This window comes from Terrapene carolina, unplaced genomic scaffold (assembly GCF_002925995.2).
Source record: "Terrapene carolina triunguis isolate 2854851 unplaced genomic scaffold, T_m_triunguis-2.0 Scaffold67, whole genome shotgun sequence".
In the NCBI taxonomy this organism is placed as follows: domain Eukaryota; kingdom Metazoa; phylum Chordata; order Testudines; family Emydidae; genus Terrapene; species Terrapene triunguis.
The window spans coordinates 18,043,610-18,055,333 of record NW_020664418.1 but is presented as its reverse complement, the minus strand read 5'-3'; the positions used below and the strand labels follow the sequence as shown (position 1 = coordinate 18,055,333).

The 11,724-nt window shown below is 42.7% G+C and overlaps 1 protein-coding gene across 1 annotated transcript in view; it reads right to left on the bottom strand.

Moving 5' to 3' along the window:
- Positions 1-9,945: 9,945 nt before the first annotated feature.
- The window catches only part of DAPK2 (death associated protein kinase 2), a 73,666-nt gene continuing 71,887 nt past the window's right edge, over positions 9,946-11,724 (bottom strand). Inside the window, exon 10 of the mRNA XM_024200575.2 lies at positions 9,946-11,283. Coding sequence (XP_024056343.1) covers positions 10,633-11,283 — 651 coding nt within the window. The 3' untranslated portion in view covers positions 9,946-10,632. The remainder of the gene's footprint in view (positions 11,284-11,724) is intronic.

Here is an 11,724-nt window from a genome sequence, read left to right as displayed (position 1 = left end):
TTTGTTCTTAACATGAATTAGCTATCACAAGGCAAAATCCTAGTAAAGACAAGGCACTTGTAGTTTTATCATGAGTTAGCAGATCAAGATAAACCCTCGCCACCCCTGTAATCTTAACCTCAACCAGCTAACGTGTGCAAACAACAAACTGCCTTGTCTTCACTAAGGTTTTACCTTGTGTTTGCTAACTCAAATTTGGAACACACCTTTTTATCCTAGTGAAGACAGGCTTTACAGGCTGAGGATCACCATAGACTTAGCCATGGTCTAGAGCACTGTTGAACATGAGGTAGCCTATTTTTTACATCAGCTGCTTCAGACTGTGGTCTGACATTTGGTGGAAACACTCCTCTTTCCGTCCCTTTCCTTTATAATCCTCTTAACCCTATTTTCCCTTCTCTCCTCCGGTCTTTTCTAACCTCCCCAGTGCTTTATCTATCCACTCCCTTCCTAGCTGTCCCTTTCAGTCATTCCTCCTCACTGATTACTTCCCACCTGCTTACCATTGTGCCTCTTCCCTCACACTTTCCTTTCTGCTTCCACTTATGCTACCTCTTCCTTCTTGGATGCTGGATATTTCCTCCTGATGCATGTACTATGCATGTTTTTATCCCCACTTAAAAAAGGATATAAAGCTATGACTCAAACTTGATTTTTAATGCTTTGCAAAATGTTCACAGTGAAACCTGAAGCCAGGCAAAATTCACCTGGGTTATGTTTCAACACAAACTTGCAATTCTAACCAGTTAAAATCTCAAGCTTGGGATGACTGATACAAAACTGTTCAAATCAGGTGAAATTTTGTAGAACAAACAGTTTGCTTTGTGGTTTTAGCTACATCCAACCCAAAATAAAGGGTTGGTCTCCACATATTTTTGGTATCAATTTAACTATATTGGCTTAGAAACCAATATAGTTAAAGTGGTGCAACCCCCTAGTGTGGATGCAGTTATACTAGTATAGAGCTTATTTTCACAGATTTATAGAGAGTGGTCCCTAGGATAAAGCACAAACAGTCATTGGTCCAGGCAGACAGAGTGTGGGACTGACTCTATAGCCGGTGGCTGAGGCACTCACATGGGAGGTGGAAGACACCAGATCAAAATCCCTGCTCCAATGACTATTTAATTATTTATACACTGTAAAACTGCTTCAACAGGAGAGACTGAGCGAGCTCAACATCAGAATATTCCATAGCCCCGTGGCTAGGGCACTTTTTTGCATTGAGGGAGCCCCAAGTTCAAATCCTTTCTCCATCTCAGGTAGAAGGGGAACTGAATCCGGGTTTGGCATGAGTGCCCTAACCACTAGGCTAAAGCTTATAAGGAAGTGGCGGCACCGCCACTTCTCCAATGGCATCTCAGTCTTTGGAAAACAAATTTTTTGCTGAAACTATTCAGTCCTTTGCGTTGATTCTGTGAATAGTTTCAGTTTGTTGAAAAATGCGTACTGTTTGCTGCAAAAAAATCCACCCAGGTCCACTCCTTACACCATTTCCATGCTATCAGGCTAGTGCCTTCGATGATAAAATGGAAAAATATGATGACTTTTCATCACGACAAGGACAGCGGTATTATTGCAGACAGCTCTCAGACACGTGTATCTGTGTTACTGATAACAACAACAACAACTATTTGTAAAAGTTTGCTTAAGAAGCAATAACAGCTTCACTGCCATAACGGCTGATCCTTTGGTATTAATTCACACATTCTTATATATGGCTCAGAATGTGAATTGCGCTACACTTAAGGGAATGTCAGTGAAAACAATGTTCTGGATACAGGTGATATCACAGTTCACAGATGAATTTGAAGGAGAATGAAAAGCTCTACAAGTAAAATTATTCCGACGGTGTCGGTGCTGCCGCACTTCTCAGGGAATCCGGACTCCCCAGTTTTGTAAGTTTTCACAGATCTTGAATAATATTATGCAGGTGCTCTGTGTAATTTGAAAAGTGAGCAGCACATCATCACTGAATCTGACCATAAACCAGATCTGCTGTTAGGGCTGCGTTTTTAGCCAAGATGAGGTTTTCCTCCCATGTCTCTCTAGTGTGAATACTAGATACACTAAAATATGCTGCTTTTCCTCAGATGAGTGCCATTTTTTTGGGAAAGATCTTCTTCCTGGTCACTTTCGCAATTTCTCTGAAATAAAGAGGCTGTCATGTTTCAGTCTGCTGAATGAGATACAGAGCTCCTACACAGATTAGCAAACACATACTTAATCAGTCACCTATGGGGGGATAAGCAGGAGAGCTAAGAGAAACATCACTGAGGTTCTCTAAGCTGCATTGTGGATATTTTCCCCATCAACTGGAGGCCACAGCAAGACACAGGATTCTAGACGGGTTTGTCCACTTTGGGGTGGCTGTTCCCAGATGAGATTATTGGGCCAAAACTAAAATAAGTGACCTCCCAGCCAAAGTACAGCAGATGGCCTGTAGTGGGGTTGTTGATCTGACCCTAAAGCAGGAGATCCTTGTTCCTATTTTTCTATATTGACTAAAGCTCACAGTCAAAACAGCCTGACAGAAACCCCCACTTTATCTTTGGCTAAACGGAGACTGGGCAAATGCATGTAAACAATAAATCATTAAATAAATAAATAAATAAAAATAAGGCCTACTAAAAAACTATAGATGGTATAAGAAACTATATAGAATAGAATACTTAGACAAAAGTGCACCAGGAGTACATAAGCTTGTTATACTTTCAACCTAATGAATTTTTCGAGTCACGTTTCTGCAAACCTAAAGTTTAAGCAATACAAACCGTCCAGCGATGTGCTCTCATGAGAAGCCATTGAACACAAGGGTTTTCCCATTTTAGATAAGACCTTTTATATTCAAGTGCTTCCTTAGTTCATGTTTGCTCACATAGGGAGCTTCTACTGAAGTCTATTGCAAAATCCCACTGGCATCAGGAGTGCAAGATTGGCCTTTAGCATCAAATTCCCATTCCCTATGCAAAGCCCATTTACTTTGGCTTTGCATGGGGGAAACTACAATACATAGTAGGTTTTGGGATGAAATCCCCCCTTCCCCACCCAGCCCAGAGCAACTGCACCCCTTCGCCTCTCTCAGTTAAGGGTTTGATACCATGCTCATCACTATGGTAGCCATGTACCTAGTGCAACTTTCATACTACTCCCCCATACCATAATTTTGGCCAGTGAATACAGTTTGCAGAGCCACTGGCCACTCCTTGCTCCCCATTTATGCCACAGATAGCACTGTTGGAGCAATGGCCCAGGGTACACAAAAAGTACAGCAGCTCATAGTATGGCTTCTCCTTGGGTTGACTACCCATGGCAGTTCTGATGCTTTTTGGACCGTGGGTGCCCAAGCTAGGGAAGCAAGATTCACGTCGCAGTAAAATGGTTGCTTTTCCCTTCTCTCTTCCCCTTGTTTTTTCAATGTACCTACCAAACTTTCATCCTGCATCAGTGGGACCTTTCTCATCTGTGAGCGAGATAAGTGGTTGCACAGTGAGACAATACTGTAAGAGAGCTGGGGGAGGGGGAGAGATGAGAATTAAGTGACACTTGCAATGTAGAAATCCCTAACATACTTAATACAGCTATAGTGCTTTACAGCTTCAAAGCACTATGCAAACATTAGCTTGCCCTCCAAGCCCCTCAGGATAAGTAAGTATTACCACATCAGTATTAATGTCCCAGTGCCGTACCTTCCATCGCCTTCTGGCATATTGCCTTTTGAAGTTTTCCAAGTTAATGACAGATTCTCGCCTCACCAGGGCCTGCCGCTTGTCCATTGGCTGGAAGACAAGAGATGACAAGTTTATTGCTTAGCTTTCCCTAGGGACAGAAAGTAAACATGACTCTGCTTGTGTCAGTTACACACTGAACTGAGTTAAAAACCAGAGAGAGGAACTCAGCTGAGGGAGAAGTTCTTGACTGTGCTAATTCTTCAGAGTGCTTCCCTCTGCTGACCTGTAGCACCTCTGTCTTATCTGGATTGAGCCTGAGCCCGCTGGCTTTCATACAAGTCCCTTTCTCTGAAAGGCATTGGGAGAGCATGGAAAGGGCTCCATCGGGGCGGTTGAGAAGGAGATAGAGAGCTGTTGTCAGCATACTGATGACATTTTAGCCTGTAGCTTCACAGCCTTCCACAGGGATTTGACAAGTGTCTCTTAGGAATGATGACAGAACAGAACCCTGTGGGGTTCCTTAGTCAAGGCCCTTTAGGGAGGGAAAGAGGTAGCCCAGCTCTACCTCTGACCCCTTTGGAAGGAATGAGCATTTAAAATTAATTCCATCCAGCTGCCATAGTTAAATGCATAAGGAACCCTTACAATCCATGGTGCTGACAGACCAAGTAGTATTAACTTGAACATCTGTCATAGGGAGCTAGGAACTGTCATACCAGCTCAGACCTGTGGTCCATCTACTCCAGTGTCCTGTCTCTGACACGCATCCTGTATCGGTTTAGCTTTTTAAAGCCAAGCCACTGTTTCAACTCCTGAGAGGGTTTAAGGTCCCATCAAAGGCAAAATCTCAGCTCAGCCTTAACGCTAGAGTCACTATTAGTTCCTCCAGAGTAAAGGGGAAACAGAGGAGTGTACTTCTTTCATTGTTCAAGCGGAGTGTGATGCTAAAAGTAAACAGCATAAATTGATTCTCTGATCTAATGTGCACAGCTTTTTCTAGAGATGAGCCTTAGTGACAAAGTTCAGATCCTAGATCTCCAGCTTTGGATGTGTTAATATTTAGGGTTTCCACGTTGGGCCCTTTAGAAAGCTAAGCTTCAGCCAAAGTTCAGAGTGGACCTTTCCCTAATTTCAGATCTCTTCCCCCCCCCCAGCATGTCTTTTTGGTGTGTAAGTTTACTGGGTTTACTATTTACCAGAAGGATTTGATAACCCCACCTCGATAGTGCTGTTTTGTGCTACCAATCGACACAGTAACTTTTTGAGGGCCTTACTAATCCAGTTTTGAAACTGGAGACTGTATACCATATGAACAAGAAATACTGAGAAACTTCAGAGATCTACATGTCCTCTGCTACTCACACATCAAATTGTAATGCACCAACAGTGCTGCTTCTCCGCTGACCCAGGAAGTAGGTCAGTAGAGTACTGAAGCAATGGCAAAGACCTGAATAGGCTACAACTATGAGGGGTTTGCTGAGCAGTGAAACAGGACATAAGAACAAAGTTATAACAAAGATAGCTCTCAACTGGAAGTGATTTACAGTACAAGAGCTGGACAGTTAAGTAAGATGGATTGCAGGAGGTGCTCATTTAGGTTGTGAGACCAATAGGTTTGATTCAGAACTGAACAGGAAAAGTAACCAAATACATAGGTTTCATTTGTATGGGGCCTGTCATGAAGTATCATTTTCATGAAATAGTGCAAACTAAAAATGGGAACTTTTCCCAAACTCCTGATAATAAAATGAGAGAATGTTAGCTGACATTCAATATCAGTTATGGTACACATGCTACATCAGTAAATGGGGCCCAGGGAACTTATGTTGTAAGTAGATGTTATGGTGGTGGGAGACCCAGAAATGCTTAGATTTAATTGGACTAGAATTAAACAAGAAAGGAAATAGAAGCACCAGAGCAGGATGGAAAGTGCACCCTCAAAGATTTAAACATCTTGTCAGGAAACTGGTAATATTGTTGAGCAGACACATTCGCTTTCACACAAGCTATAATGCTGTTAAACAGCCAACACTGTTCTAAACAATACACCTATAACAGGGTACAACACCACATCTTTTCTTGTCAGTTGTTCTGCAATTTGGCTGTAGCCCGTCTGCTGGTGTATTTTACAGAATCTTGATAAGAAAGGGAGAGAGAGCAAGGAGGTGCCATAGGACATCAGCGTCAATGAGGGACTCAGAGTTTTAAAGCTTTATGCACATGTATTCTGAGATACTTGTCAGCCCAAGGGCAACCTCAGAGTCAGCAGCATCTAAGTGCAAGTTGTTCAGCTTTGGCTCAAAGATTTTAACAAACATTTTTATGCAACAGACAAAAAGTATGTAACACCTTGAAGATATGCTGTTAGATAGTCATGGCTTGATCATCAGAAGGGTTGAGGTTTCACAAATCCCTTTCAAATGGAACCTTTTAGCGCTCAGCACTTCTGAAAAATCAGGTAATCAATGTAAAAACGCCAGAGGATTTACCATAGTATAGCAGAGCACGACCTGACCGGTCCTTCAGTCTTGGCCAATACCTGATCCTAGCCCTTCTGGGCCACCAGAGGACAGGGAGGCCATATGAATAGGACCACAAGTTAAATGCATACTTTTTCTATAGAGCAGGATGTGAAAATGTCAATTCTAAGAACACTTTTTGTGGGAAATCCAGGACAATTTTCTCTGTTGCACAGAGAAATGTTTAAAGCCTAATGGCAAACACCTGAACCATTTGCACTGCTTCTGCTTCCCATCATTCTCCGAAGCTGTCCTCAGCTTTGAAACCTGTACAATGAATACAGAGGCTGAGATTTCATCTCCAGTGGCAAAGTATGTCAATACCTCTGAAAGAAAGGACCGGAAATTATCAGCCTGCCCTCCTTCTCCATTAAAGATAGACAACATCTGTGCACAATTGACCCTGGATATTGAAGCATGAGATGTCAGTTCCCCACATTATAAGGGGCTAGGCAGCATGCCACAAATGTGCTAAGTCAAAAGGACTGGTGAGAAATCAGGTAAGACCTACAAAATGTCACTGTTAAATGTCAGTTGTACAATCGTCAAAAACATTTAAGTGCTCGTTCAATGGCAGAACCCTTGAAGCTCCACCAAAATAATTAGTTTTATGATACTCCAGACTGTTGTTAATCAGTTGCCCCATATTGCTAAGTACCTTGCAAAGTCCTGATCTTGTCATTCTCAGCTGGACATGATTCTTTCTCAGGAGTGGTACAGCAGGGACCTTCTTCAACTCATGAAAAAAGCACAGGCCTTGAGGAGTGGGTCATAATTATACTAGCCTCAGGCAGACATGCTAAAGAGCAGAGCACCTGCTCTAATGTCCCTTCTGCTCTGTGCCAGTATATCCATACGCAGAGATAATCCAAATGGACAGAAATATTGGGCCAGGGATGGGGCAGACAGATTCTGTACACTGAGGGTCTTTTCTCCAGATTTTGAATCTTACTCTATTTTCTTATTTTTCAAAATGAGGGGAAGAGAACCTCGATTCTGAAAAAGCTGTCTAGTCCCTCTGGAAGTGTCCTCTTCAACATACCAGGCAGCACTGGGCAGAACTCTAGGTTTGGACTCTCAAAGGAGCCTGACACTCAGTGACAGTTGAGCACCTCCCTCCCTCAGGTTCCCTTGAAAATTACAAGTGAGATATACGATTTATTAGGTCCTTGGTAAAATTTTCATTTAAGCACCCAAGGGTACGTCTACACTTACCTCCGGGTCCGACGGCAGGCAATCGATGTTCTGGGATCGATTTATCGCGTCTCGTCTAGACGCGATAAATCGATCCCGGATCAATCCCGGAAGTGCTCGCCGTCGACGCCGGTACTCCAGCTCAGTGAGAGGAGTACGCGGCATCGACGGGGGAGCCTGCCTGCAGCGTCTGGACCCGCGGTAAGTTCGGACTAAGGTACTTCGAATTCAGCTACGTTATTAACGTAGCTGAATTTGCGTACCTTAGTCTGAAGTGGGGGGGTAGTGTGGACCAGGCCTTAGTGACTTTTGAACCTGAGTCCCTTTTTCAAAGATATTTAGGCACCTTACTCTCATTGATTTCAGTGGGAGTTAGGCACCTAAATATCTTTGAGGATCTGGGCCTTCGGGGGGAGGGATAGCTCAGTGGTTTGAGCATTGGCCTGCTAAACCCAGGGTTGTGAGTTCAATCCTTGAGGGGGCCATTTAGGGAACTGGGGTAAAAAAATCTGTCTGGGGATTGGTCCTGCTTTGAGCAGGGGGTTGGATTAGATGATCTTCTGAGATCCCTTTCAACCCTGATATTCTATGATTCTACTTAGCAGCCTCAGTCTCATTGAAAGACAATGTCACTTATGCCCCTAAGTCACTTAGAAACTTTTGAAAATTCTACTTCCATCCTGTCTAATGTAGAATGTAAGTGTCTCGGGATGGGGTGCGTGTCTATTCTCTGCCCAACACCAGACACAGCTATTGTGCTACAGACAGGTGTAAAACATAAATATATACATGTGTGTGGTTTTTCACTAGTCTCCCAAAGTCACTATGAGAACATGGCACTTTCTGATTCATCATTCTCTGTGAACTGAATGAGAATACATTATTGCTTTGTAGATAAAAATAATAAACAGGATTATTCGTATAATCTTATGACCAGCAGCCCATTACATTTAAATCATTAGCTTTTCCAGAACAGAGGAGTGGGCTTTTTGGGGGAGGGCGGGGCGGACAAAGAGAAAAGTCTGACATATCATTTCTCCCTTTGTCCTCCTCTTTGTTCAGAGCATGATTATCAGAAAAGGGGGATTTCGGCCACTAGGACTGGAGAGTTTGCCTGAAGCTGTACAGAGTGACTCTCACTTTTACCCTTTTAGGGAAAGCAACTGCATCCATTTCCAAATGGGCTGCTAGAAGCAACACCGAGCGAGACATGGTATGGCCATGCCATAGCTTGAGAGCCCAGGGAGGAGGGATTCCTTGCTTGAGCATGTTGTTTGTATTGTGGTAGTGCACAAAGGCCCAATCAACATCAGCCCCATTGCAATAGCCGGCCCTGTACAAATCTATGGGCCTGGCCCCAAGAGACTTCCACTGGATGTATCACAGAACTGGCCATGCAGATATTCTCTGACAATCTGCAATCTTTATGTCAGGTCATTAAAAACATGGGTTTGATTCCTGCATTGGAGCCCTGCTATGGCATGATCAAGTTCCTATTCTTTGATTCTCTGGGCCAACTCTGGATCTGAAGCAAATTAGAGCTGCTTCCAGCTCTAGGTTGCACCACTGGTAATGGTTCCTTTGAAGGACACTATGTCAGTCAAGGACTGCCATGTGAAACACAGATCCACCACACTCCTTCATGGCCCATGACACACCCCTTATGCCTAGGGGGCAGGCAACAGAGGGAAAGAAAGGAGGGGTGTGTGTGTGTGTGTACACGAACTGTGGTACAGATGCCCCAGCAAGGAATTCATTTTCTCTGCAGGGCATTTGCCACTGGATTACAGCCCCTTTGCAGTACCTCAGCCACACAAAGGAGCCATAAACCAGCTAGAGAATCTGGTCCTATAATTACTTCACTAAGTAGATGTTTAAATACCCCATTTCAGTCACAGACTTCCCCATCAGAGACTACAGCATCGTGAATAAGAGACTATTTATTGTGTCCAAAACGTGACATGGTTACATTTGTGCACATAAATACAGCCTGAGCAAATAACCTTTCCTTTGAAACACAGGAAAATGGTGCATTATTCAGTTTAAACATTGACTTTTTTTCCTTTTTCATAAGTTTCTAAAATGACCTTTGGAACAAAAACATGAGTCTCAAGTTCTACCACATTGAGTCAATGAATTGTTTCCTTTGACAAACCTTTCTTATTATGGAATAAAAGTCAAAGGTCTATTGACACTGCCTGATGGATCATCATCCTCATAAATTATCTAATATTTGCACAGCAAAATATACATACACAGTTCTCCAGTCATTCCATTACAGATTTATCATTCTGTCTTTCAAATAAAATATTTCTGGTACATGAAACATAAGGTACCTGTTTTTATAGCAAGAACTTCACATTAAAGGACTAAAAAGTATCTAACACTGGTCCCCAAACTTTTTACTTCGTGCCACCCCTTACCCCTGTCTGTGCCCCTCCTCCCCCAAGCCAGGTCTGAGAGCAGGGCTCCGGCTCTGGGAGGGGGGGACCCGACAGGGTTAAGGGGGCCAAGGCTGGGGCCACAGCTGGGGGTGGTGACAGAGCCTTCCCCCCCCCGGACATTCCTCTGCACCCCCATAGAGGGGGCATGCCCCACAGTTTGGGGACCTTTGTTTTAACATGTGATGACAGTGAAAGAGAGACTGTATCCTGAATAACTAGCCTATAAAATAACCTTAACTTTCCTTCATTAGCTGTGATTTTCATGGTGTGAAATGATAAATCACTGCATCGTTCACTCCATTTTAAAGGGCTGCAATAACCTTCATAAGTGTTTTTAATTATCTGCTGTGCAGAATTATCCCCAGCAAGTCTGCAAGACTATTTCCCCCATCCAAACAAGAATGCTACCAGGTGATTTTATAGTCTTCAAAGCATGTGTAAGCTGGTAAATAAGGAGTGAAATACTATTTCATTTCATGGGAATAATTTTCAGGACCTATATGTCTACATATTATTATAATGTTATTCTGCACTAATTGCAGGGTTGCACATGCCCTAAAACAAAGTGATTTCTAATTCTAAGGGTTCAGGAACTGAGCTGGTCACAACGTCAGCACAAAAACCACTGCAGAGTATAGGCTTTTGGTCAATAGTTTGTGCAACATTTCCATATTTCTGTTTTAATGCATAGGTGGTGGTTTTGTGCTGAAGTTACAAACCGAGATGATTTCTTACAGCTGCACATTGAGACAGACAGACAGCAAGATAGGGGTTCTAATGCAGATTTTTGCCTATTAACCAATATTACTGACTTGATTCTGCAACATCAAGATTCAAGCCCGCAAGGAATTCTTCACAGCAAGATCTATTTAACAGCTCCATTACTGATTCATTAATATCTTTGTTGAAAACAGAGCTAAAGTTTCCATTCACACATGCATCATTTCCATTCTCCAGCTGAAAACTACTCATTAAATCCTGGATCCACCTGAGTTCCTCAGAAAGTTCCTGACTCAGAGATTCATACTGAGACTTTAGATCAATGTATTTCCCAGTGACACTTGCAAGACTAGAACCTACAGTCTTGATGTCATCCTGCAGATGTTTCTTCAGGGATTCAATTTTACGGTGCTCATACTTCAGCTGTGAAAGCTTGTGTCTCACATTTTCATTTTCTTCTTTGTACCAAGCTTCTTTTTCATTATATATGGAAACCAGAGCATCGATGTCCTCCTGCAGGGAGTCGTGGGACATAGCCAGAGTGCTGAAACCACGTTCCGTCAGAGAAATGTCTTCTACCACCCGGGCAAAGCGCTCAAAGTTGATGTAGGTGTTATTTGGTGGCATACTTGAATGGCACTTGATGGTGTACTCTTTCAGACGTTTTGTCTTCAGCTGACTGTTCTCAGCCTTCTTGTTTTCTTGGACTTTTGTTTCTTCTATCAACTGGTGAGTCTTCAGACAGAAGAACCAGTATTATAGATTGTTTATCAAGACTGCAAGATATTGCACAAATTTCAACTCTACACAGCAGACAAGGGATGCAAACTGCATTTCCACAATGCTGGGGAGAAGCGTCGTTTCCAGTCATTCTCCTTCATGCATTTGATTAAAATAAAAGGGGTGATGTGACAAGCACTGAGCATTCATTCCCATGGGACAAGTGTAAATAAATAAAAGGGTCGTGAACTATTTGCATGCTACAGTTTGTGCAGTTAAATTCTCAAAACCATCAACATTTGTGGGGAAAAAATAATCCTGAAAACACTCCACTCAATGTTTTGTACAATACATAACAAAATGAGAACAATCCAGTGTTTAAACATCCGTATTTGCCATGCTGAGATTGCTAAATGTATTTTCACTAAGAGATTTATCTACGGAGGCAAGCTTTGC